Genomic DNA, 21,065 nt, shown 5'->3' with positions numbered 1-21,065 from the left:
GGCCCGAGCTTCTCCTCCCCGTCGCCCACGGAGGCGGCGGGGCCAGCGCCATGGCGGCGGGGCCGGGCCCGGCCCAGGAAATGACGGCGCCGCCTCCCCCCCTTGGCCGCACCTGACTCACCTGGGCCGGCGCTGGGAGGGTGGCGGTGCCGAGCCGAGCCGAGCTGTGCCGAGCCGGGCAGGGCAGGGTCGGTCTCAGCCATGTCGCGGGACAGCGGCTCCCCCTGGGCCGTGGGGCTGCTGAGAGCCTTCGAGGAGAGCGAGTTCGGCAGCTGGGAGAAGATCGGCTCGGGGGGCTTCGGGCAGGTGTACAAGGTGCGCCACCTCCACTGGAAGACCTGGCTCGCCATCAAGTGCTCGCCCAGCCTCCATGTGGACGAGAAGTAAGACGGGGACCGGGCACGGTGCGGGGGGAAGGCGGGGTGGAAGGGCTCGGCTGTGCCCGCTTTGGGAGGAGACCCCCAAAACCTCGGGAATTTCGCTTTCTTATTTTATTTTTTTTTTTTGGTTCACCTACACAGTGCATGCAAATGCGTAACGGCAGTTCAGACGCTTCCGAGGCCAAACTGGGTTGTAATGCTGTCTGCCCTGCCGGGGTAACCTTATTTTTGGGGTGGCAAAGCAGGCGGTGTAGCCCAGAGTCACAGACCTTTGGCACTTGCTTGAAAGTGAGCAAACCAGGTGAGCCCAGCCACACGTGTGACCAGACATGGCGAAGACAGCCTCGGAATTAAGCATTCCCCGTGCAAACGTGGCCCTTGTCGCACTCAGGTGAAGCCCAGGCCACCAGGAGATGTGGTGGGGCCGGGAAGAGCGACTCCTGGCCGCTCAAAGTGGCTCGGGAAGAGCTGCAGCATGGGCCCGCCTGTTCGCTTGGGGCCGCTCGCAAGGCATTTTGCCCTGCCCCGGTCCCGTGCTTCAGTCCTTGCAAAAGGAGTGAAAACATAGAATGAGGTCTGGAGGCTCTCCGTGCCTCACGTCTCCTTTCAGGGCAAGGCACCGTTTGGTGGGAACACGCTGGAGCTCGGCCGCCCCCAATGGAGGGCACGGCACGATCCCAAAAGAAGGCGGACGGAGGGTTTTGGGGTGCGCTTTGGAAGCATCCCGCTGTTTTGAGGGACAGCGGTAACTTCCCGGCAGGTCAGCATCTGTGCAGGAGGTGGGGAGCGTGGCCAAATCGCGCTGATGGAGCTTTTCCAGCTCCACCTCGATTGCTGGGATCTCCGCCAGCTCACGAGCTGATTCTGCAGTTCGCTCTTTGGGGTGTGAGGTGGTTGAGTCGCAGAAGGTTTCTCTTGTTGCGGTTCCTGCAGCAGCAGGAGATAAGCTGGCCCGGGACTGATGGTGTTTGTGAGCCTGTCTTCTGCAAGACTGCTGGGGTAGGGGGGCATCTTGCCAGCCTGAATTTGCTGTAGGCATGGCTTACATAGCAGAGTAAGGGAGATAAGGTGCTCCTTGTTAAAAGGGGAGAGGGAGAATTGAATGTTTGCATAGGGTAGCTGTACTGTCTGTGAATAAAATGGAAAAGACCTCAAAGTGGCAGAGGATGCGTTATCTGGTTAACCCACAGGCCCACCTACCACTGAAGCTTCGGAGTAGGTTTCAGACTTGATGTGTAGCGAGGCCTAATCAAAATAGTACCATAGCTGGCTGATTTTGCCATTGAAATTAAAGCATCCCCCTAAAAATAAGGTAGAATGGTTTTTACACTTTTTATTTGTGGAATATGTTTAGAAATGTGTTCAAAAGTTAATTTTTAGAGTATAACACAAAGGATGCCACTGCCCACTGTAGTGTGAATGATTACTTTTGAGAGATGCTACCAAATCTCTGTACAAGTATTCAGTGTGCAATAGAGATCCACCCGTCTTTCAGTGGTTGCGAGGTTTGCAGATGTGAGAGAGATTGTATGAACATGATGTGTGGTGAACAAAAATGGTTTGGGAATTGGGGAACTTTGAGGGCTGGGGATTCCTGCAGCATGCAGTTCATCTTGGCAATCCAGTTACTGAAACACGGGTGTATTTGTTTTACTACAGAATATATTTCGTGCACTTAAGGGGAGTGTTTAATTAGAAGTTGGAGGGGTCCTTGGCCTTTGAAAAAGCTGTTTCTGCAGAATAAAACTGAGCTGAGATTGTATATTTGGGGGGGGCGGGGGCACAGACAAAACAAAACACCACCTCTGTAGTTCACAGGCTGTTCGAGCTGGTTGAAACAAGCCTGTATAATTAAACTGTTAATCCAGGAGATTCACTTGACAAGCTGTTTCTTGGAACTGTCTGGAGATGCAGAGTAAAAATTACCAGTGGTATCAGAACATTAACTGCATAGCACAGAAGCTTTTTTAAATTATTTATTTATTTGGTACCACATTAAAACCCTGTTTGTAATGGTTTGGTGGTGGTAGCACTCTGTAGTCTCTCCTACTGTGTTTCTGCAGACAGTAGGAGATTTGGAGCAATTCCCTTGGCAATTATCTCACTGGAGAGTGAAGTGGCCTCAAGCAGCAGAAGAATTGAACTTACCTCCAGAAGTATTTTTACCTTTAAATCCAAGCCCTCTCAGGCTGTCTAGCCAAATTCCACTTCTAAAACCTTATTCGTTCCCACTTTCTGTCCCCTGACATTGCGTTTCCCACATGCAGCTCCAGATGCTCTCAAGGTGGGGAGGTTCAGCGTAAACCTGAAGAAAAGAGTGTGTGGTCCAGAAAGGTGGAGGAGGGTACCCCCAGTACCTGCAGTGGAGAAAGTAAAGTCTTTTTTTCCTTACCTCCGTTGGCCAGAGCAGAAGTCTGACCTGGAGAAAAAGTGGGCAAGCTCTGCAAGAACAACCTGGAGGTCACGGTGATTTCTTGTAGCTGAATCTAATCACGCAGGCCCTAACGAGCCCGAACAACGTAACAGTTCCCAGAGAGGGCTCTTGGCTAGATGTGCTGCTTGGTGAGGGTGGCTACCAGGTGTGGGGGTGGAAAGGTACGCCTTCTTGGCTGGGGAAAAAATGAACAAAGCCCTCTGCAGGACCTGGATTTAGAAGCGGAGTGGAACTTAAACTGAGCCGGTTTTAGACATTTCTTGCTGTTAGCAGATGCTGCGTATATTCAGGTAGGTGACAAAGGTGACAGTGTCTGTTCTGGCAGATTCTGGATGTGTAGGTAGAACCTGATGCTCACCTCGCACTCCTTAAAGAGGAGGACCTGCAGTCCTGCCATACCAGGGCTGTACAGCAGAGATCTGTTAGCAGGTCTGAGGGCTCTGCTAACCTGAAAGAAGGGATTTTCTTCCTTATTTTGGGTCCCAAACATATTCTGCCCTGACCATGCCATGTTTTTCCTTCTCTCGTTCATGTTCTCCTCGGAGGGTCAGTCGTGCAGAGGTCACTAAAGCTGTGAATTGCACAGCAGAGGTGACAGCATGCTCTTAAATGTCTGCCATGGTGCAGGTGAAAGAGTGCATGAAAAATCCAGGGGTGTTGTGCTTTTGTGGACCCCCGTCTGCACTGCCAGCAGTCTGTAAAGAGGTAACTGGAGAGGAGCCTGGCGAGGGCTGCCCGGTGAGTTTAAAGTTGTATTTTTGTGCACAGAACACTATCTGTAGGGCATAAAGACTGGATGCATGCAAATGTGAGTACAGTTGTAATTCTCGCAGGTCTTGCAGCAGCAGGGTTTGTGGTACCAATGTCAGGCCCTGCTGCATCTTCAGGAGAATCCACACAGTGCAGCGGCAGCAGCTCGGCCTGACCATGAGCAGGAGCAGGGGCTGCTTCGGGGGTGCCCGAGGTCCCACGTGCTGATTTAGCCAATGTTTCTAATTGCTTTGAAAATGGCTGATCTGTCAGCATCTTCTCTGGCAGATGCTATTTGCCACCAAACCCAGGGCTAGATCTCTTCCAGTGCATGCCCCTGTCCCCCTAATGCTATGAAAGTGTATGTACCCTTAGATTTACAGGAGCTGAGCAGTCCTGGATGCAAACTTTTTAAAATCACTATAACGTTGGAATATTTGGAGGGGGAAGAGGAATGGAGCCAAAGTGGTTAGAGAAGATAATTCTGACTCTCCGGTCACATAGGTGCGAAATAAGACAGAGGCTAGTCCTATGCCTCTTGACTTAGAAACCTCACAAGCATCTTTTTCCTTTGGAGGGAGGTTTCTTGGTGATTATTCGTAGAATAGTTTCTAAGCACTCTTGAGTAACTGAGCAGCATAGAAAAACAGACTTTCATCTTCTAAAACTGAACTTCAGCGATACCACAGCGTCCTTTGTTGCAGCATTAGCGCTTGGATGTTGAGGTGATGGGCACACTGACCGCGCTGAGGCTGCCAGTGCCAGTAGCACTCTGTGCGGAGTGGAAAGGGGAGGTAAGGACCTTTCATCTTGGCCTGGTGGGGAGGATCTCAGTCTGAGGAGCTGTTTGTGTTAATAGGATTAATGCAAACGCACTCCGGCACTTGACTAATGATTTAGTTGTATTCTGTCTCTCTTATCTTTTGTCCCTTTTATGTTTTTTCGTTCTTTCCTATTTTCTGAAGCATAAGTGGGGAGTTCTGGTCTGTGTTTGAAACCTGTACTGCAGCGGCTATGCCGGATCATCAGAGGTTTTATTTTTGAATGCTCTGGGTATAGGAAGACCCTAATGGTGGTGATGGTTGCATGTCTGTTTATTTAAACAGACAAATGGGATAAAGGATGCTTGCCTGTTAATTAGTCAATTTATTTACTCAACTAACTGAGCCTGGTCGAAGCAGAAAGGGAAGGTTTTTATTTTGCTGGAAGTAGAAATTCTTTCTTCGCTGGGGAAAATAGGCAATTATTAGCAGCTGCTCTCTCTCTCTGATCTTGGTGACTCTTTCTAAGCCCGTCCTTAGCCAGGGAACCCATGGTCCCCCAGAGCCCGGCGGCTCCTGTTAGGTTTGGGCTGTTGCTGGGTTCTTGCTCTGCCTCGGAGGGCTCAGACGGGTGTTTTACATCGTGACTCCGGCGCTCAGCTCGCTGAAGCCTGGTGAATTATGCTGGCTATGCATGTGGCTTGGGGGCAAGGAGTTGGTTGTGTTATTCACAGGCGCTCCCTTCCAGCATGCCAGAGAGCAAACTGGGTACTTGTCTACAAAGGCAATTATTTCACAAGCAAGTTGCTGTAGGGAGCAGCAGGAGCCAACATGGTTAATGGAGAGAAACGATTTCGCTTATCTTTTTTTTTTTCCTCCCAATATCTTGTCCTTCCCTCTTAAATTGTTTTTTTAGCCTGATCTTTCCTTGGAAAAAGGTCTGCTGCTTCTTGCTAGGTCAGACCCACTGCTAAGGAGAAAAGTTGGGCATATCAGATCGCCGCGGCCCATGGGTGCTCGGTACCTCCTGAATACCGAGGATCAGCCTTGGACAGGTAGCGTTGCAGTACCATGGCTGGATTTGGGTGGAAGGGAGGCTTTCGCCTCGTCCCCCTGGTCGCAGCAGGGAGCTTCGCCTCCTAAAGGGTGAGTCCGAGGGGCTCTGGCTGCCAGCCCTGGCTCCGTGCGCCGTCAGCCTGTGTCAGCAGGGCAGCTGAAGCGGTGCCGTGCGTGTTGGCTGCTGGTGGGGGCAGCCTCGTGACTCACAGAAAGCTTCTGGCTTTAGCCCGGGGAGGTACGGCAGTGGTGAACCTGGGCATTACGCATCTGGGGCTTCTTCCTAGCAGCGCCGCCACGGACACATCAAAGCGGAGAGGCAGGCTGTGCTCTAGGGGGATTTGTGCTGCTGAAGTGTGCAGCTTGCCTGCGGTTCGGCAGCTGTGAGCTGTCATTGGCAGCACAAAACCAAGCCAGTAAATGTGACAATGTGCCTGGGGCAGAGGCTGGAGAGATGTAGTGTGGTCCAGCCAGGCAGTGATCACGAAATGTGTTTTTCAGTTTCATAGGAAATTAAATGCGTTGTGCGCTTTTTGGGGGGAGCAAGCAGCCACTCCATCCTTTACCATATATTCTCTTCCGTGCAGGGAGCGCATGGAGTTACTGGAAGAAGCCAGGAAGATGGAAATGGCAAAGTTTCGCTACATCCTTCCTGTTTATGGCATCTGTAAAGAGCCGGTTGGCTTGGTCATGGAATACATGGAAACAGGGTCCCTGGAAAAGCTCCTGGCTTCCGAGCCTCTGCCGTGGGAGCTGCGCTTCCGAATCATCCACGAGACGGCCGTGGGCATGAACTTCCTGCACTGCATGTCCCCTCCGCTGCTCCACCTGGACCTCAAGCCTGCCAACATCCTGCTTGATGCCCACTACCATGTCAAGGTATGCCTTGGGCGCCCTGAGCCCAAACCCCGCTTTGGGATTTTCCTGCTTCGCCAAGCTCAAAGGCTGGAGAGGAGCCCAGGAGCATTCGTTTTGAGTTAGAAAAATGCCCACCAACCCAACCGCTCCGATCCCCAAACTTGTCTACCTGATTTATGCACCATTTTGGTACATAAATAGAGGTAGAGTTGCAGGGCCTGTGAGAAGGTAGGGTGCTAGCACAGCAAACTCTGGTTTTGCAAACCCAGTGCCGCCTTCTACAAACTTCCTTATAGACAAGCCATAAAGCAGGTAAGAACACGGAGAGAAAAGCAGTGTGAATCTCCAAATCATCTCTGCCAGTTCTGCAGCTCCCAGTGGCAACCTTGTTCTGTCTGGGTCCTTCTGGCTTTGTGCGTTGCAATAAATACCCAAATCTCATGTACAGTGGGAGTCTGAAGAAGCAGAGCCTTCCTGGAGGCAACTCATTGTCTTCTGTCCTTTGCCCAGAGCACATACAATGAAAATGTATCCCTGTTGTGACTGCTTATGCATACCAGAGGTCACTTAGGGAAACTTTTCTGGCTCTATCGGTATGGAATTCTTTTTATCATCCTTTTCCAGAGTAAGCTAGCAAATTTGCTGGCCTTCTTTGTCGGAGGTTCTGTTTTGACAGCTGGGCTAAGGAGATTGTTTGCTTTCTAGTTCTTCCTTTTGGAGAGGAAAGAGACTGAAGTATACCTTTTCCCTGGTTTTTATTTTTTCAAATCAGTAGCCGAATTCTTGAGCTTAGAAGTGCAGGATTAACCATATCTGGCTGATATAATTCAGCACAAGTAGTCACAGATCTTTCAGCACTGTCATCCATCCTTTCCCTGTCTTCCTGTCCTCCTCAATCTGGCCAATGGCCGTAGGCTTGTTGTACTATTCTAGAAATGAAGTTTTCAGGAAATGGAAACACCTCTCCTGATGTCTTGAGAGGGCTGGAGCCATAAGAAACATGTGCCTAATGGAATCAGTCTGGACATGGTCTCAGCCTTTTTCTGGGCCACTTTATGGTTTACTTGTTAGGATTTTCTTCTTGAGGTACAAGGCAACTATGGACAGTCCTGGTATTATGACCAGAACATCAAGACCTGAACTGTTCAAAGTATATTCCCACACACTGGTGCTCAAAGGCCTTTGTTAAGGATTTATTTACCTAAACTTTATGCACACTTGCATAACTTCTTAAATTCCTAATTCTTGACTCATCGGTGAACCAAGATGTGAAGGCTGTATTTTTCTCACCATTTCAGGAGGTTGAAATGTTGCCTGATATCTGCCTACTGCATAGCCTATATCTGCACAGTGATGTAATACGAGGGGGCAAAGGGCAAAATGCACAAAAATTTTTTTCAGGTGAGGTCATTGTCAACATCCCTGAAGTGTTGCTGCTTTGTGTTTCGTATGTAGAGCACATTCTTCAGACCCTTTCCATTAAGCTCGGAAAAGAAGGGTCTAATCCCAACCTTTTTTCCAGCCAGAGCTCTTTTAGGTCTGCAGGCATCTTGGAAACCCCTCCATGCAGTGAAGCAGACATACGAACCCACATGCAAAATAGGAGATGTGCATATTCTGTGAGGAGTCTTCACTTTAAAAATGTGGCCCCAAACCTCCTTTTTGTGTGATGTGAAACTTGTAATTAAATTTCAGACCCTGCAGCTTGATTTAATGTGCATTTTCTTGCTGGAAGGCTAATGAAGCTAATGATTGAAGTGTTTTTACTTTTTACATGTTAGTGTTAATTTAGTAGGTGACCTGTCCCTAATAGGATCCTAGAGTGTGTGAAGAGATGTTGCAGACTGCAAAAGAAGAGTTTGGAGGTAGGGAGGATTTTTACAAGCTGTTTGCCCTTGAGCCAGGAAACAGACAGACTTACAGTGGAGTACATTAGGAATGCTTCTGTGCCATGTTGCTAGTTAAATGGAAACACGCCCTTCTTCTTTTACGAGCACAACACTTACTGTAAAAACCCCAAGTGAGGATGATGACTAACGCAGTAGTGTTGCACACAACTTATCATCAAGTGGGTGCCTCCGTATCATAAAGCCGTCTCCTGCGTGTTACATAAGTGCGTGTGTGCTGAATTTTGTTATTGGGAGGGTAATTAAGAGGATGAGATTAGCCTGAGCCGGGATATAGATAGCTGGGTATTTATTAATTTTCTCAAAGGCGTGCTGGGGGATTCTTTGGTGATTTTAAGTGTGTGTATATAACGTGCAACTTAGGATAAGGCTTTGCTGTCCTCTGTAGGATGCTTCCTGCCCTGAAAGGAGTCTTAGGTGGGAGCTCCCTTCCCCTCCGTGTCCTGTTGCATCTGGGTTGCCTTGAGCAGCGTGGTTTCCTTGGGAGGATTACTGCATACCCAGGCAAGCTTTGCTAGTAACAAACAGCCTGCATTTTTTTCCTTAATTTCAGCCTGTTGCTTTGCTCTCTATCAACGAGATCCACCCTGCCCCTTCCTCCGGTGTTTCACACATGCAGCCTTCCAGTACTTACGGGCTGCTTAACACCTCGCTTTTGCTCACCTCTACCACATCTAACGAGCTCGTTCTTCAGCCCTCTGTCCCCTGTACAAAATCAGGATCCCTCCTCCAGCTCCCTGGGATGTGGCAATCGTCGGCGGGGAAGCAGTGCCACATTCCTGCGCTGCCCTCGTGGCGGTAGTGTGCTCGCTGCTCGGAGATCCCATGGGATCTCTCTCCAGAGCCCTCCGCAGGTGAATACACCCCCTGTGCAAAACCTCTCCGCCTGACTTGTTGGCAGCTGCCGTGCCCACATGCTCAGTTACTGCTGCCCAGGTTTATCTTCTTAAGAGTTACTTTTCATTCAGGTTTTTAAAACAAAGCTTGCCTGCAACTTAATACCTTTGGGGGGAAAACATTATTGTCCTCGTTTCTCTTATACAGCTTATGTATATAGGTACATACACTAGCAAATCCCACCAGCTATTTTTTATCTCCCAGATTTTCTTTTAAAGAACTTGAATCAGGATGAGCTGGCAGTTCCTTTCCCCTACTGTGCTCCAACTTCAGCCAGTGTGAAGTTTGCTGCTGTGCTGGCAGTCCCCAGAGACAACCTCTCCATGTTTAGTCATTTTTCACCTTTATTTGGTTCAGCTGAAGGAAAAGGCAGCAAAATTTTTAGAGTTTGAAGTCAGAAGAAGCCTAGTCAGATGGAAAACTTGTTTGCCATAAAGCTTCTCCATGTACTGTAGGTCAAGGTAATAGCTGGAGGCCAGGCTGGTGACAAGAGGTTCTCTTTCATTAGAGTAGCTGATGTAGTTAACACAGCCACTTTTTTTTTATCAGCTGCAAATGCTTTCCTGTTATTAGAAAGGAGAAGAGGCTTTGTTTCCTGTGTCCCTTCTCCATTTCCCACCCCTCCTGATCAAGGTGTCTGTGCAGGGCTGTTGTTACCTGGCTCTTTGATCCAGGCCAGCTGAGCTGATTCTCACCTCGATCAATTCTCTCTAGTAGTGGCAGAGGAGAGCGAGCAAAACCATCCCTGCTGTGGCAATGCACACTTATGATGGATTACAGTGGATGTTTGACCATGGTTTCTGCTCTTCTGAAGAAAGCAATGCAAACATCTCAGCTAAAACAGATTTTAAAGTTCCAGGACGTGTTAGAAAAGGATGGGAATCCAATCTGTTTTAGAAGGACTTTGTTTTGTAGCTAGTTGAAGTCTTTACACCAGTGTTTCTGAACACACGTTTGAAGTTCAGGTGCTAGCTGTGTCTACGCTTGGAATAAGGAGAATTATTTTTTATTCCCAATTTTTCATATTCCAAATCTATAACCCTTGTAAGTCTTTTAAAACTTTCTTGCATTAAAAAAAAAAAACAATGTTTCCACCTTGCCCTCAGAAAAATAAAGAAGAAAAAAACAAAACCAAAAGCCTGTCATCAAAACCCTGTGGACACATACGGTGGCATCCTCAATCATCAAGTGCACAGACAGTTGGGCCAGAAACAAATACCAGGAATGCCAGCAGAGATTAAAAATTAATCTGACCACTTTATGTTACCTATTTGTTGAAGAAAACGTTTGGGTGAACTCTGTCCCCGAGTCCATTGCGGTGGATGCGTGAGCATGATTTGCAGAAAAATGACATGCAGCATCAGGAACTGCACACACTCTTTAGGATGGGCTATTGGGAGCCATCAGTTTCCAAGCATAAATTTTGTTTCTAGAAGCTAGATCCCTGCACTGCTTGGGTTATATATTGACTACTTTTTTAAAAATAAAAAAAAGAAAAAAAAAAGAGGGAAAAGAGAGATTTTGGTCTCTACAGAAGCAGTAAAAAATGACTCAGCCAACTCAAGCATCTAAAACCTTGCAAGTGAGTGAATTTTAACAAACTGCAATGGAAATGTTTGCCAGTGACAGAAGCAGCTAAACTGCGTGCACAGAACACTCTATTTAAACCAAACCACTACAAAGATTTCTGGAAAATGCCCTTCAGATCTGGAGCCTGGCAGTCATGTTGCTGGGCTGCGGGCCGGGGAGCACGTGCAGCTCCCCTCCCCAGTTGCTGCTCACGTGTTTCTTTTCACGCAGGCCTGTAAAAGGCCAAGAGCGTGTGAGCTGTCTGAACACGAACAATCCCACTGCCTGTGTGGGGTTTGGCCCACATTTCTACTCTTCTTCCTACCCCTTCACCGCGTGTTTTGCATGAAGCAGTCTGTCGCCTCCGTGTCTCCCCTTAGCTCTGCGGATATTAGGTATGCTTCTGAAGCGTGGTGGGATCCATCCGAAATGAGTAAGGCGAGGAGCAAGGCTACAGACTGAGCATGACAGAGGCACGGGGCAGGTGACAGGGTGGGCTTGGGGCTGCTGGGGACGTGAGGAAGGAGCAGGGATGCCTGGTGCGGCAGAACCAGCAATTTCAAGGCAGGAGAGATATGGCAAATGGCTGCCTTCCACCCACTGCGCAGTTCCCACTGACGTTAAAAGAAGCTGCATGACTAACTACCCCATTCAGCGTGGAAAACTTACCCTAAAGGGACTCGTGAAAGCCGCAAGAGCTGTCTGCGGCATCTTGCTCCTTTGTTGCAGCCTGGCAGGTGACAATTCTCCGAGGTCCAGTGCTCTCTGCTGTGTTTGGTGCGACTGAAGCTCTGCTCTGCAGATGAATTTCCTTTTATTTTGTGTAAAACCTAACCCTTCACAGCAGGGTTTGCAAGGGGAAGCTGTGCTAGCCTAGAGGGCTGTGTGTGGGGTACCCCGTGTACTGTAACAGTTTTTTGGTGTGTAGGCTCGGAGTGAGGCCTGTTGTGTGCCTTAGGCTCGCGTGGCATAACTGGTGGCCCACCGTAACACAGCAGGGTCACCGTGCTGCCTGTAATTCATTCTTCACTTCACTTACACAGCAGGAAACCTGGTATTGTTCGGGCAAAGAGGAAGGTGCCTTTCTGTAATTACACCTGCGTGCCATGTGGATTTCTTGAGGTGTGTGCAACCCTCTGCTTCGCGTTAATCAAAGGAGAGCAGCGCTCTGCCAGGCCGGATCTGTTCGGGCTTGCAGGAGTCGGAGCGTTTACTAACCTGACACCGAGGGCTTGCGCGATGCTGGCGGTGTGCTTTTGTGCTCCCGTGGAGCACCAGCTGCCCCCAAATCCTGCGGCTTCCTGGGGCCGTCGATTCGGCTCTCCCCGGGGCAGTTGGCTTGTTGATCTTGCCTACTCGCTGCTTTTTGGGCCTCCAGCAGGCCCCCTCTGAGAGCACAGCCCCAGAGGCATGGGAAACTGCTCCTCCAGACGACTTCACGTTTTTTTCTCCTTCCAAAGTCATTCCCGCATTGCCCTACAGATTTAAGTTACAGGCAGGCAGCAGGTGGGAACTACCTGCGTGCCAGGGTACAGGACTCCTCCTGAATGTCTCTCCGGAGCTGTTTGTTCCTGGGAGAAGTTCCTGCCGAAGCTGCGTGGGCTGGTTTGTTTGTTTTATGACAAGGGGAGATTCCTAGCATTTGAAGAGTGATGGCTGTGCAGCCTGCCTCGTCTCTGGCAGCGTGGGGCTGGCTGCAGTTTTACCCCTTTCCAATAATGGGGACGTGTTACAGCTAGCCTTGCGGTTATCTTTAGAGAGAAGCTTCTGAAAGCGTAAAGCTGGAGCCTCTTTCAAAAAATAAAATAAATTTTTTTTTAATTATGCCTCTTGTTTTGAGGGAAAACTTTCTCAAAGGAGAAGCTGTGAAGATCAAAAAGGTGCTAGGGGAATGAGTCATTGAAAAACCTGAGCATTTATTAGATAAATAGAATGTAAAAGTTTGTTTTTTTTGGTGGTGGTGCTGGGGGGATGTTGCATGAAGGGCAAATCTTATCTAACATGTAGACCAAAACCAGTGGGCTGAGTGGGTCAAAAAAAAGGCTTGGCTCTTCTTGAAATTTCCACTTAGCATAATAGACATTTTTGACCAGTGGGAAATAAGTAAGACAAAGGAAAATTCCTTGCCTATCTGTTTGCTCGATGATTGGTATGCCTTTGAGAGCAAATGAATGCATATTTGTTTGACACTTCAAATTAAAGTGGAGGTGTGTTTTCCTTTTTCTAAACTTGCTGTCACTTGTTTAGTTCATTTCAGCTGTGTTCACTGCGTCACTGCACCAACTTGATATATCTGCTAGTTGCCAAAAAGAATTCCCTGTGTGGGTTTAGTGTGTGTGTATGTGTGTTTTAAACACTTCGTGCCTCTGGTGTTGGGCTTGGTCCTTGTTGGTATGGTCAGTGGAACAGTGATATCTGAAAGAGCAATTCTCTTGCATTCATTTTCAGACCACGAGCTCGAAAATAGGTGCTCAGAACAGTTCAACATAACATACAGCGTGATGTTACATAGGGAATGGGGGTGGTGAGACCAGGAATTGCATTAACCTGTAGTTTGCACTAGCTGAATTTTGACTGGTTTTAAATTGCAATAAATTGGCTGACTGTTTGTTGTGTTTGCTGTGTAATGGGCTAACGTGCTGCTGCTTGCAAAAAGCTGCTTATTTTTTTTAGCTTAACCATAAAAAGAAAAGCCTACCACAGCGTAATGCTTCCAGAGTGTGCTCGCAATACTTTTTTGGGGTCACCTATCACTCTCTACAGAAAAGTTTTCAGCTCCTCTGAAGTCTAATGGTACTCTCCCCTCCTCCTCTGTCTTTTGCAGATTTCTGACTTTGGACTCGCAAAGTGCAATGGCTTGTCCCATTCCCATGACCTCAGCATGGACGGCTTGTGTGGCACAATTGCATACCTTCCTCCTGAGCGCATCAAAGAGAAAAACAGGTGTTTTGACACCAAACATGATGTGTACAGGTCAGTTAACTGAGAAAATACCTAAAAAAAAAAAAAAAAAAAAAAAAAAAGGGATTTAAATTTAAATAAATTAAATTTAATTAAATTTAAAGTCCTCTTTTCTTCTGTTTATAAAACGTAATTGACCATGAAGCCCCTAACTCTAGTTTGAGCCTCATCTTGCAAAGGCTCATCTTTAGTTCTCTTTATGCAAAGTCTTTACAAGGTAGAAGATTTTTAACAAACTGCAGCTGATCCTGGTCTTCAGCATTATGGAAATCATTCCAAGTGACATTTATTTATTAGCAACTGGCATGGGAGACACTCTGCCCACCTTTAATTTCCCCATCAAAAGGTACATCCTGACCTACTTTTCTAGTCTGTGACAAAATTCTTAGCTGTCTTTGGTGGATTTCATCACTATCTCTTTGGTTTTTCTTTCATGGTAAGGTTATTAGGAAAAGGAAGTCACAGATGTAGATTAAAAGAATGTCATGTTCTAAGAGGAATATTTATATTTTTTTTTATAGTTGTCTTGCAGGGTAGAAGTATTAAATAACATCCCTAGTAATTCTTTGCTGCTCTCTGATCTTGTTAGTGTCTTTGTGGAGTAATTGGTAGATGTTAACAAGAAATCAGCAGTCTCTGGCAACTCTGTGTTCACTGCCTCAGGTCCCTCCCTGCACAAACTAGACTCTCAGATCATGGTTCTTGGCTGCATCTCGCTGTGTGTGTTTCTCAGCTGAAATGCACGCAGAAGTGAAGGCCAAGAAAAGAGAACTTACCAAAACACGTTACGCTTCTGTATAGTAATGTTTTTTTTTTGTTTGTGTTTTTTAAAGCTTTTCTAGAAATAATTTTTTGTATTTATTTGTAGCTTTTCCATTGTGATTTGGGGAGTTCTTACACAGAAAAAGCCTTTTGCAGGTAAGTCTGATGTGTTGTGGGTTGTGTTGGACTTCTTTTTCCCCTTCTTCCATTGATAAGCACGCTTCCCTCCCCACCAGCCCCAGTTTACAAGTATGATGCATGTCCTCCAAATTCCTACAGTCTTATGCCATAAGCATATGTAAGATCTCAAATGCCAAGCGTAATTTTAAGTCCTCCTTTCACCTACATCCTAAAAGCAGAACCTATGGTGTCATGGCATGCCCTGATGTGCACCTTTTCTTGTAGTTTGCTGTCGTTTTTGTTGGAGTTTGCTGTACTGATCCATGTCAGTGCGTGGCCTGCTCAGACTTCCGACAGACGTTGGTGGCCAGCAAGGAACAGTTCAGGGCAAAGCCAACTGGCAGGCAGCCATCCTGTTTTCAGAAACAGCTTCTCTGTAGAGAGGTTCTGGAGTTTATTTGTAGATTGTGGGTACAGATTTAAAAAAAAAAAAAAAAAAAAGCTGCCTGTGAGAGTAAGCTTTGTTCCGCCCCACAGTAAATAAATGTACCAATCTACAGGCAGTTATTTATTCTTTATGACTATTTTCCTTTGTATGCAACTAGCCTATGTATAGCAAACGTGTTTGAGCAGGTTCCAGTCTACTGTTCGTTTTTCTTCTAGTGAGAGATCCCGTTTAGCCCAGTGGTTTACTTGAGAATCAAGAGCCTCATTGCTTCACTGCTTGACCTGTGGTCTTTCTTTACCTTTATGAAAAGTTCAGGTACCTGGTCTATATGAAAACTGTTCTTCAGTTTTCTAATAGCAGATACGGAAATCCAAAGAGACATAGCAAAGAACTGTTTTGTTGCTGTTTTTTCTTTGGTTCTGTACCTTTTATGGGCAGAAAAAGCATGCAGTCTCTTATTGACGATTGATTTTAACTGATAACTGGAAGTAGATGTTACTGCGTTGCTGAATATGGTGTGGGAGAATAGGTCCGATTTTTCCTTTTTCCCTGTTGGTAAAGAAATCTAGAAAAAATATTGCATGAAGAACAAGTTTTTGCCTAATACACTGTTAATGCTGTTAGACAAAAGAGAAATCCTTGCTTTTGCTGAGAGAGCTTCATTTGTGTGCTTTTGCTTTACAGAGGAAAACAACATTTTACATATTATGGTAAAAGTAGTTAAAGGCCACCGCCCAGAGCTACCTGCTGTTTCCAAATCCAGACCTCATTCATGTAATAACTTGATCAAACTGATGCAAAAATGTTGGCAAGATGATCCTGGTGAACGGCCAACATTTCAAGGTAAGATTTCCTCGTAACTTGGCCGCCTATTTCTTCTTCTATGAGTCATGTTATTGCTCAGGACTCTGCTAATCCTTGGGGTAAATGCTGTGAACCTTTGTGACAGAATAAACAGAGCACATTGTATGGGAGAGACAATGATACAGGCCACTTATTCATTCATGGAGGAAGAGATTATCTGGGGACAAGTCTGACCATGACAGCATTATGTAAACACGTCAGAAATAAGATCTGTACTGAACCAGTTGATCCATTTAGCCCGTACCTTGAGGGGAGGTGGTTTATGTTCAATTCTGATCGTTTGTATCAGGGTATATGCCTGCCAAGCTGGACTTGGTGTGCTTTTTTAGCATGCCAAAGTGTTGAACACCCTAGCTCTTGAAATACACCATTGTGTGCTAAGAAACGGAATTGTCTTCTTGTTACCAAACAATTTGTGCTGTTGTTTTTCTGCCCATAAAAAAGGCAGCTCTGCTCAAAGGTTTGAACTCATCCAAAGCACCTGTTATGAATTGAGATGTGCAGAAGTACTATCTCTAAGTAGCTTTTTTTTGCATTAATGACAGAGATTTGCCTCTTCCCCCCACCTACTTCCCTCTTCCTGCCCAAACAAAGTATGGGAACTAATGTGAAGAGGTATCGCATCTTTTTGGAACATATTTTTAAGTCTGCTAGCAGTAGACTAGTTTACAGTCCTGTGGTGTGGCCACCACGTACCATAAGTCTGGTCTGAATGTGAAAGTGAATTGTTCAGTCGGTCATTTGCAGTCTTTGCTTAGCTGCAATTCTGTACCTACTGATGAGGTGCTACATGGAATAGCCAAAACAGGAGTCCTCCTCCTAGAATATCAAATAGTCTTTAAGCTTTAGCGATAAGAAAAGCAGCAGGGCATCTCAGGAGAAGACTCCTGTTTAATAACAAACAAACAAGACAAAATAAACAAACAAAACCCTGTCTGTCTTTCTTCAAAGAAATCACTTCAGAAACAGAGGCCCTCTGTGAGAAACCAGAAGATGAAACAAAAGAAATGATAGCTGAGGACCTGGACACCAAGAGCTCCCCGAAGCAACGGTCTGAGGTATTTTCTCCTTCTATCTAGTGTTAAAGTGCACTTTTTTTCCTTTTTATTTTTTTTTTCCTTCTGAGAAGCAGGTTATTCTGTGACCTGTACCTTCCAAACAACCTTCTCTTTGCTGCTTTTTAACACCTTCTTGCCTGGTAGAACTGGGTCTTGCTAAAGGCCTGGAATGCAGAAGTGGCAGCAGATGTATGGATCAGCTGCACAAAACTGAGTGCCAGTGGATCCTTGGACTGCTGAGGGACAGCAGGACAGTTAGGAAGTAAAGGCTGGAACTACGTGGGTGTGTCTGATCTTAAAAAACGCTGTAGAAAAAAGAGCCATGTGGCTTTAGTGGCTGTGAGTGTACTGATGAAAGCTTCTCTCCCGCATCTAAAAGTTTTCAGTGGCCTTATTTGTAGGATTCATTTAGCAAGAATGGTGCTTAAAGGGTACCTGCAAGCTAACAAAATGAGATTTCCTCTCATAGAAGCTCAGACTCAGTTTTCCTTACTGACCTTTCTAAAATGCTTGTGTGCTTCTCTTGAAGGGGATGTCTGCGTTATCCCAGCCGAAACAGGAGCCTGTTCTAGCATCAGTTAAGGATTACAGTCTCTCAGAGTTGCTGTCCCAGCTGGATTCAGGGATTTCACAGACTATGGAAGGCCCTGAGGACCTCAGCCGCAGCTCTTCTGAATCCAAACTTGCTGCCAGTGACAAGCGGCTTTCAGGAGTTTCATCTGTAGATTCCGCTTTTTCATCCAGAGGCTCCCTTTCGCTTTCCTTTGAAAGAGAGAGTTCAGGTAATGGTTGGGTTTTTTGTTTGTTTGTTTTTGTAATTGTTTGGACTAGGGCATGGGAGTTGGTGGGTCAGAGAGTGGTCATATGAAGAATAACATTCTGGAAATCACTGTTAGCCTTGCTTTCTCCTGCTGTCAGCACTACACATTTGTTTACGGGAGGTAGTTATTTAAAGAAAATGAGTGAGGAGGCTCCTAAACACGGTCTAATGAGAAACAATAAATCTCATTTACTTTTGAAAACAAGTGACCTAAATTCCCATCAAAGCAATTACAGAATCAGACATGGAAAGGCTGGTTGGAAGGGAGGTCACCTAGTCTAGCATCCCGCTCAGAGTGGGACTAAGGCCAATGCCACGTCAGGTGAGATGAGCTTGTGGCTTCTTCAGTTATACAAAGCCCAAGTCTGAGCACCTGTCTTTTGAGAAGGCTCAAGCAACTTTCTCAGCAGCTCCCCTGAACATTGTAATAAGGACCCCCCTGTTGAGCGTTTTCAGTCTGCACTACAAAAAACAGGTGTCTATTTTCCACTTAGGCAAAGTATGATCAGTGCAGGGAGACCAACCACAGCATCCTTTGTTCATAGTTTCATTGGAAACAGGATAAGGACAAGTGTAGGCTCCAAATCTGACCTGTAAAATGGTTCTGAAACTTCTGCAGGTATGGCAGCAGGAAGGGGAGGCAGTTTTTGCAGTCTGAAGTCACTGCTGAAGCCACCAGCTGTTCTAACCAGGGGCAGGTATCAGCAGGTATCAGCATTGTGATGTTGTCTTTTTCCATCTAGATATTGGTACTACAGACATACAGAAAAGGAAGCTAACGGAGGCCATTTTAGCTGGAGACACCAGCAAGCTGATGAAGATCCTCCAGCCTCAAGACGTTGATATTGTTTTAGATGGGAACTACAGTCTTTTGCACTTAGCTGTTGAAGCTGGTCAAGAAGAATGTGTCAAATGGCTCCTCCTCTACAATGCTAACCCTAACCTCACCAACAAGAAAGGATCCACTCCTCTTCACATAGCCATTGAGAAGAAAGTTAAAAGCATTGTGGAGCTGATTATGGCAAGGAAAATCAATGTTAATGCCAAAGATGAGGATCAGTGGACTGCTCTTCACTTTGCTGCCCAAAATGGGGATGATTTCAGCACCAAAATGCTGCTTGATAAGAATGCATCCTTGAATGAGGTAGATTTTGAAGGCAGAGCCCCCATCCACATAGCCTGTCAGTATGGCCAAGAGAATATTGTGCGGATCCTGCTGAGAAGAGGCGTTAATGTGAACATCAGAGGAAAGGATGACTGGGTGCCCCTGCACTATGCTGCCTGGCAGGGTCATCTCCCCATCGTAAAGCTCCTGGCCAAGCAGCCAGGTGCAAATGTAAATGTGCAGACCGTGGATGGAAGGACCTCGCTTCACTTGGCTGCTCAGCGAGGACACTACCGCGTCGCTCGCCTTCTCATAGACCTGGAGTCAGATGTCAACATACCGAATGCGCTCTCGCAGACTGCTCTCCACATAGCTGCTGAAACGGGCCACACGAGCACGTCGAGGCTGCTCCTTAAACACGGTGCAGACATCGAGGCGGCAACGGCAGAAGGATGTACAGCTCTGCACTTGGCCTCTCGCAGCGGCCATTTAGCAACGACGAAGTTGCTGATAGATGAAGGGGCCAGTGTTCTGGCCAGAGGCCCTTTAAATAGGACAGCGTTACATCTTGCTGCGGAAAATGGGCACTCTGAAGTAGTAGAAGAACTCGTCAGTTCAGGAAATATCAACGTTTCTGATGATGAGGGGTTGACAGCTCTTCATCTGGCTGCACGAGGAGGGCACACAAAAACAGTGGAGGTTCTTCTGAAGCATGGGGCGTTCACTGACGTGCAAAGACCCACATTTCAGACCCTGCTACGGCTTGCTCAGCAGAGCAGTAATAGCTCAGTTACTGTCTTGTTAAGTGAGACTTAATCGAAAGGTACGGGACTTGCTACCTTTCAACCTGGTGTGAGAAGGTTGCTGGAGCTTGACTCGTGAGGGCCTTCTCCAGCTGTGCAGTGACCTGCTGCTCGTCAGCAGATGGACTGAGGGGCAGCCAGCAAGAAGCTACTCATGCTCGAGTGTGTGAGTGAGGGCGCGCATGGACTAAGGCCAAATACAAGTTTAAGAGCTGGAGTGCATCACACCGTGGTCTGGATCATCCATTGCGAGTGTGCCTGCCCCACCTGTATAGTAATATTCCCCTCCCAAGGATGTTGTGAGAGTCGGATACAACTCATGGGTTCCCCCCTGCTTTTTTTTTTTTTTTTTGACATGCTGAACTAATTTAAGAACTAACATTCTACTTTCTGATTTTCCTCAGAAAAAGGATGGGGTAGATTTCTGGCTTATTGCAGTGATCTATATTTTGGGCTTAAAGCCTCTTATGATAAAATAAACCCAACACAAATCTGCTTGAAATGAATGCAAGAGAAAAGGAAAAGGCTGTTTAAGGTATAGTTAATCATGAACCCTGGCTAAGTTTCGTTGTCAGAAGGTACTCTGTTTAATGGAGACACATTGTTTACAGATTTCCATGTAATCAAAACAGTTGAGGCAGACTATCATTAACAAGGAAGGATCCCAACGACACATAAGCAGAAGGAAAAGCTTACAAATATCTTTATATACAGCACCACCTCGTATGTGCTCTGAGATCACTAAGCTGAACTAGGTGCTTGGTGGTTTGTCTCAAAAATTCAAAAGTTACAGATTTCATACTGGACTGCAACAGGATGGTATATTTTAACATCATTATATCTATTTGCAGAACAATGTTTGGAGGAATATGTTAGAGAACTATACCAGCCATGCCACAGTACATGTCCTAGGAGAATGAACTGTGTGTTGACTACACTGATATACTGTGTATATAGTATTTCTACCTGTTGTATGCTTTTTTTCTACTGAAGAAAATAGATTGCTTAGAGTGGGTATGTTTTAATACACCTTTTAATTTCACTCTTTTCAAAGTTCAAATGTGATACATTATTAATAAAAGATTGTGTTCCATATCTGCTTGTATTTTGTAGTTTTTAAAGCGACTGAAAACCCAGCAGCCAGCAGCAGCACGCAACTGTAATGGGTTTAATGATGCTGAAGGCAAAACAGTTGAGTTGTAAGGCTCCCCTTAGGTTTTGCACAGTAGGTTAGGAATTTGAAAGAACAGAGGTGTTACAGACATTTATAGAATAAAGACTCGCATAACATAGCCTGTATGTGCCAAATGCTTTGATATACAACTGGGATGCTTTCCTCTAACGCTATAACTGTTGAGGGAGTTTGGTTTTCTTTCCCATTTTGAAGCAAATCAAAGGCTTCTGCATCTTCCCTTTGTCACTAAGTGCTGTGACTCCTGGGCTGCTCCCCAGCAGAGCATTCCCACTATGCATGCCACAGGGCAGGCACGTGTGTTGTGCTTTGCTCCTACC

General features: G+C 46.3%; 1 protein-coding gene across 1 annotated transcript; it reads left to right on the top strand.

Moving 5' to 3' along the window:
* Positions 1–201: 201 nt before the first annotated feature.
* Positions 202–20,648, top strand: RIPK4 (receptor interacting serine/threonine kinase 4). The gene is made up of 8 exons (XM_035545757.2): positions 202–383; positions 5,969–6,260; positions 13,437–13,585; positions 14,442–14,491; positions 15,588–15,746; positions 16,719–16,825; positions 17,355–17,607; positions 18,389–20,648. The coding sequence occupies exons 1-8, from the start codon at positions 202–204 to the stop codon at positions 19,564–19,566; spliced, it is 2,370 nt and encodes a 789-aa protein (XP_035401650.1). The 3' UTR covers positions 19,567–20,648.
* Positions 20,649–21,065: the final 417 nt, after the last annotated feature.

Source organism: Cygnus atratus, chromosome 1, assembly GCF_013377495.2.
Source record: "Cygnus atratus isolate AKBS03 ecotype Queensland, Australia chromosome 1, CAtr_DNAZoo_HiC_assembly, whole genome shotgun sequence".
NCBI lineage: Eukaryota > Metazoa > Chordata > Aves > Anseriformes > Anatidae > Cygnus > Cygnus atratus.
The sequence above is the reverse complement of the archived record's forward strand: the minus strand, read 5'-3'. Positions and strand labels throughout refer to the sequence as shown.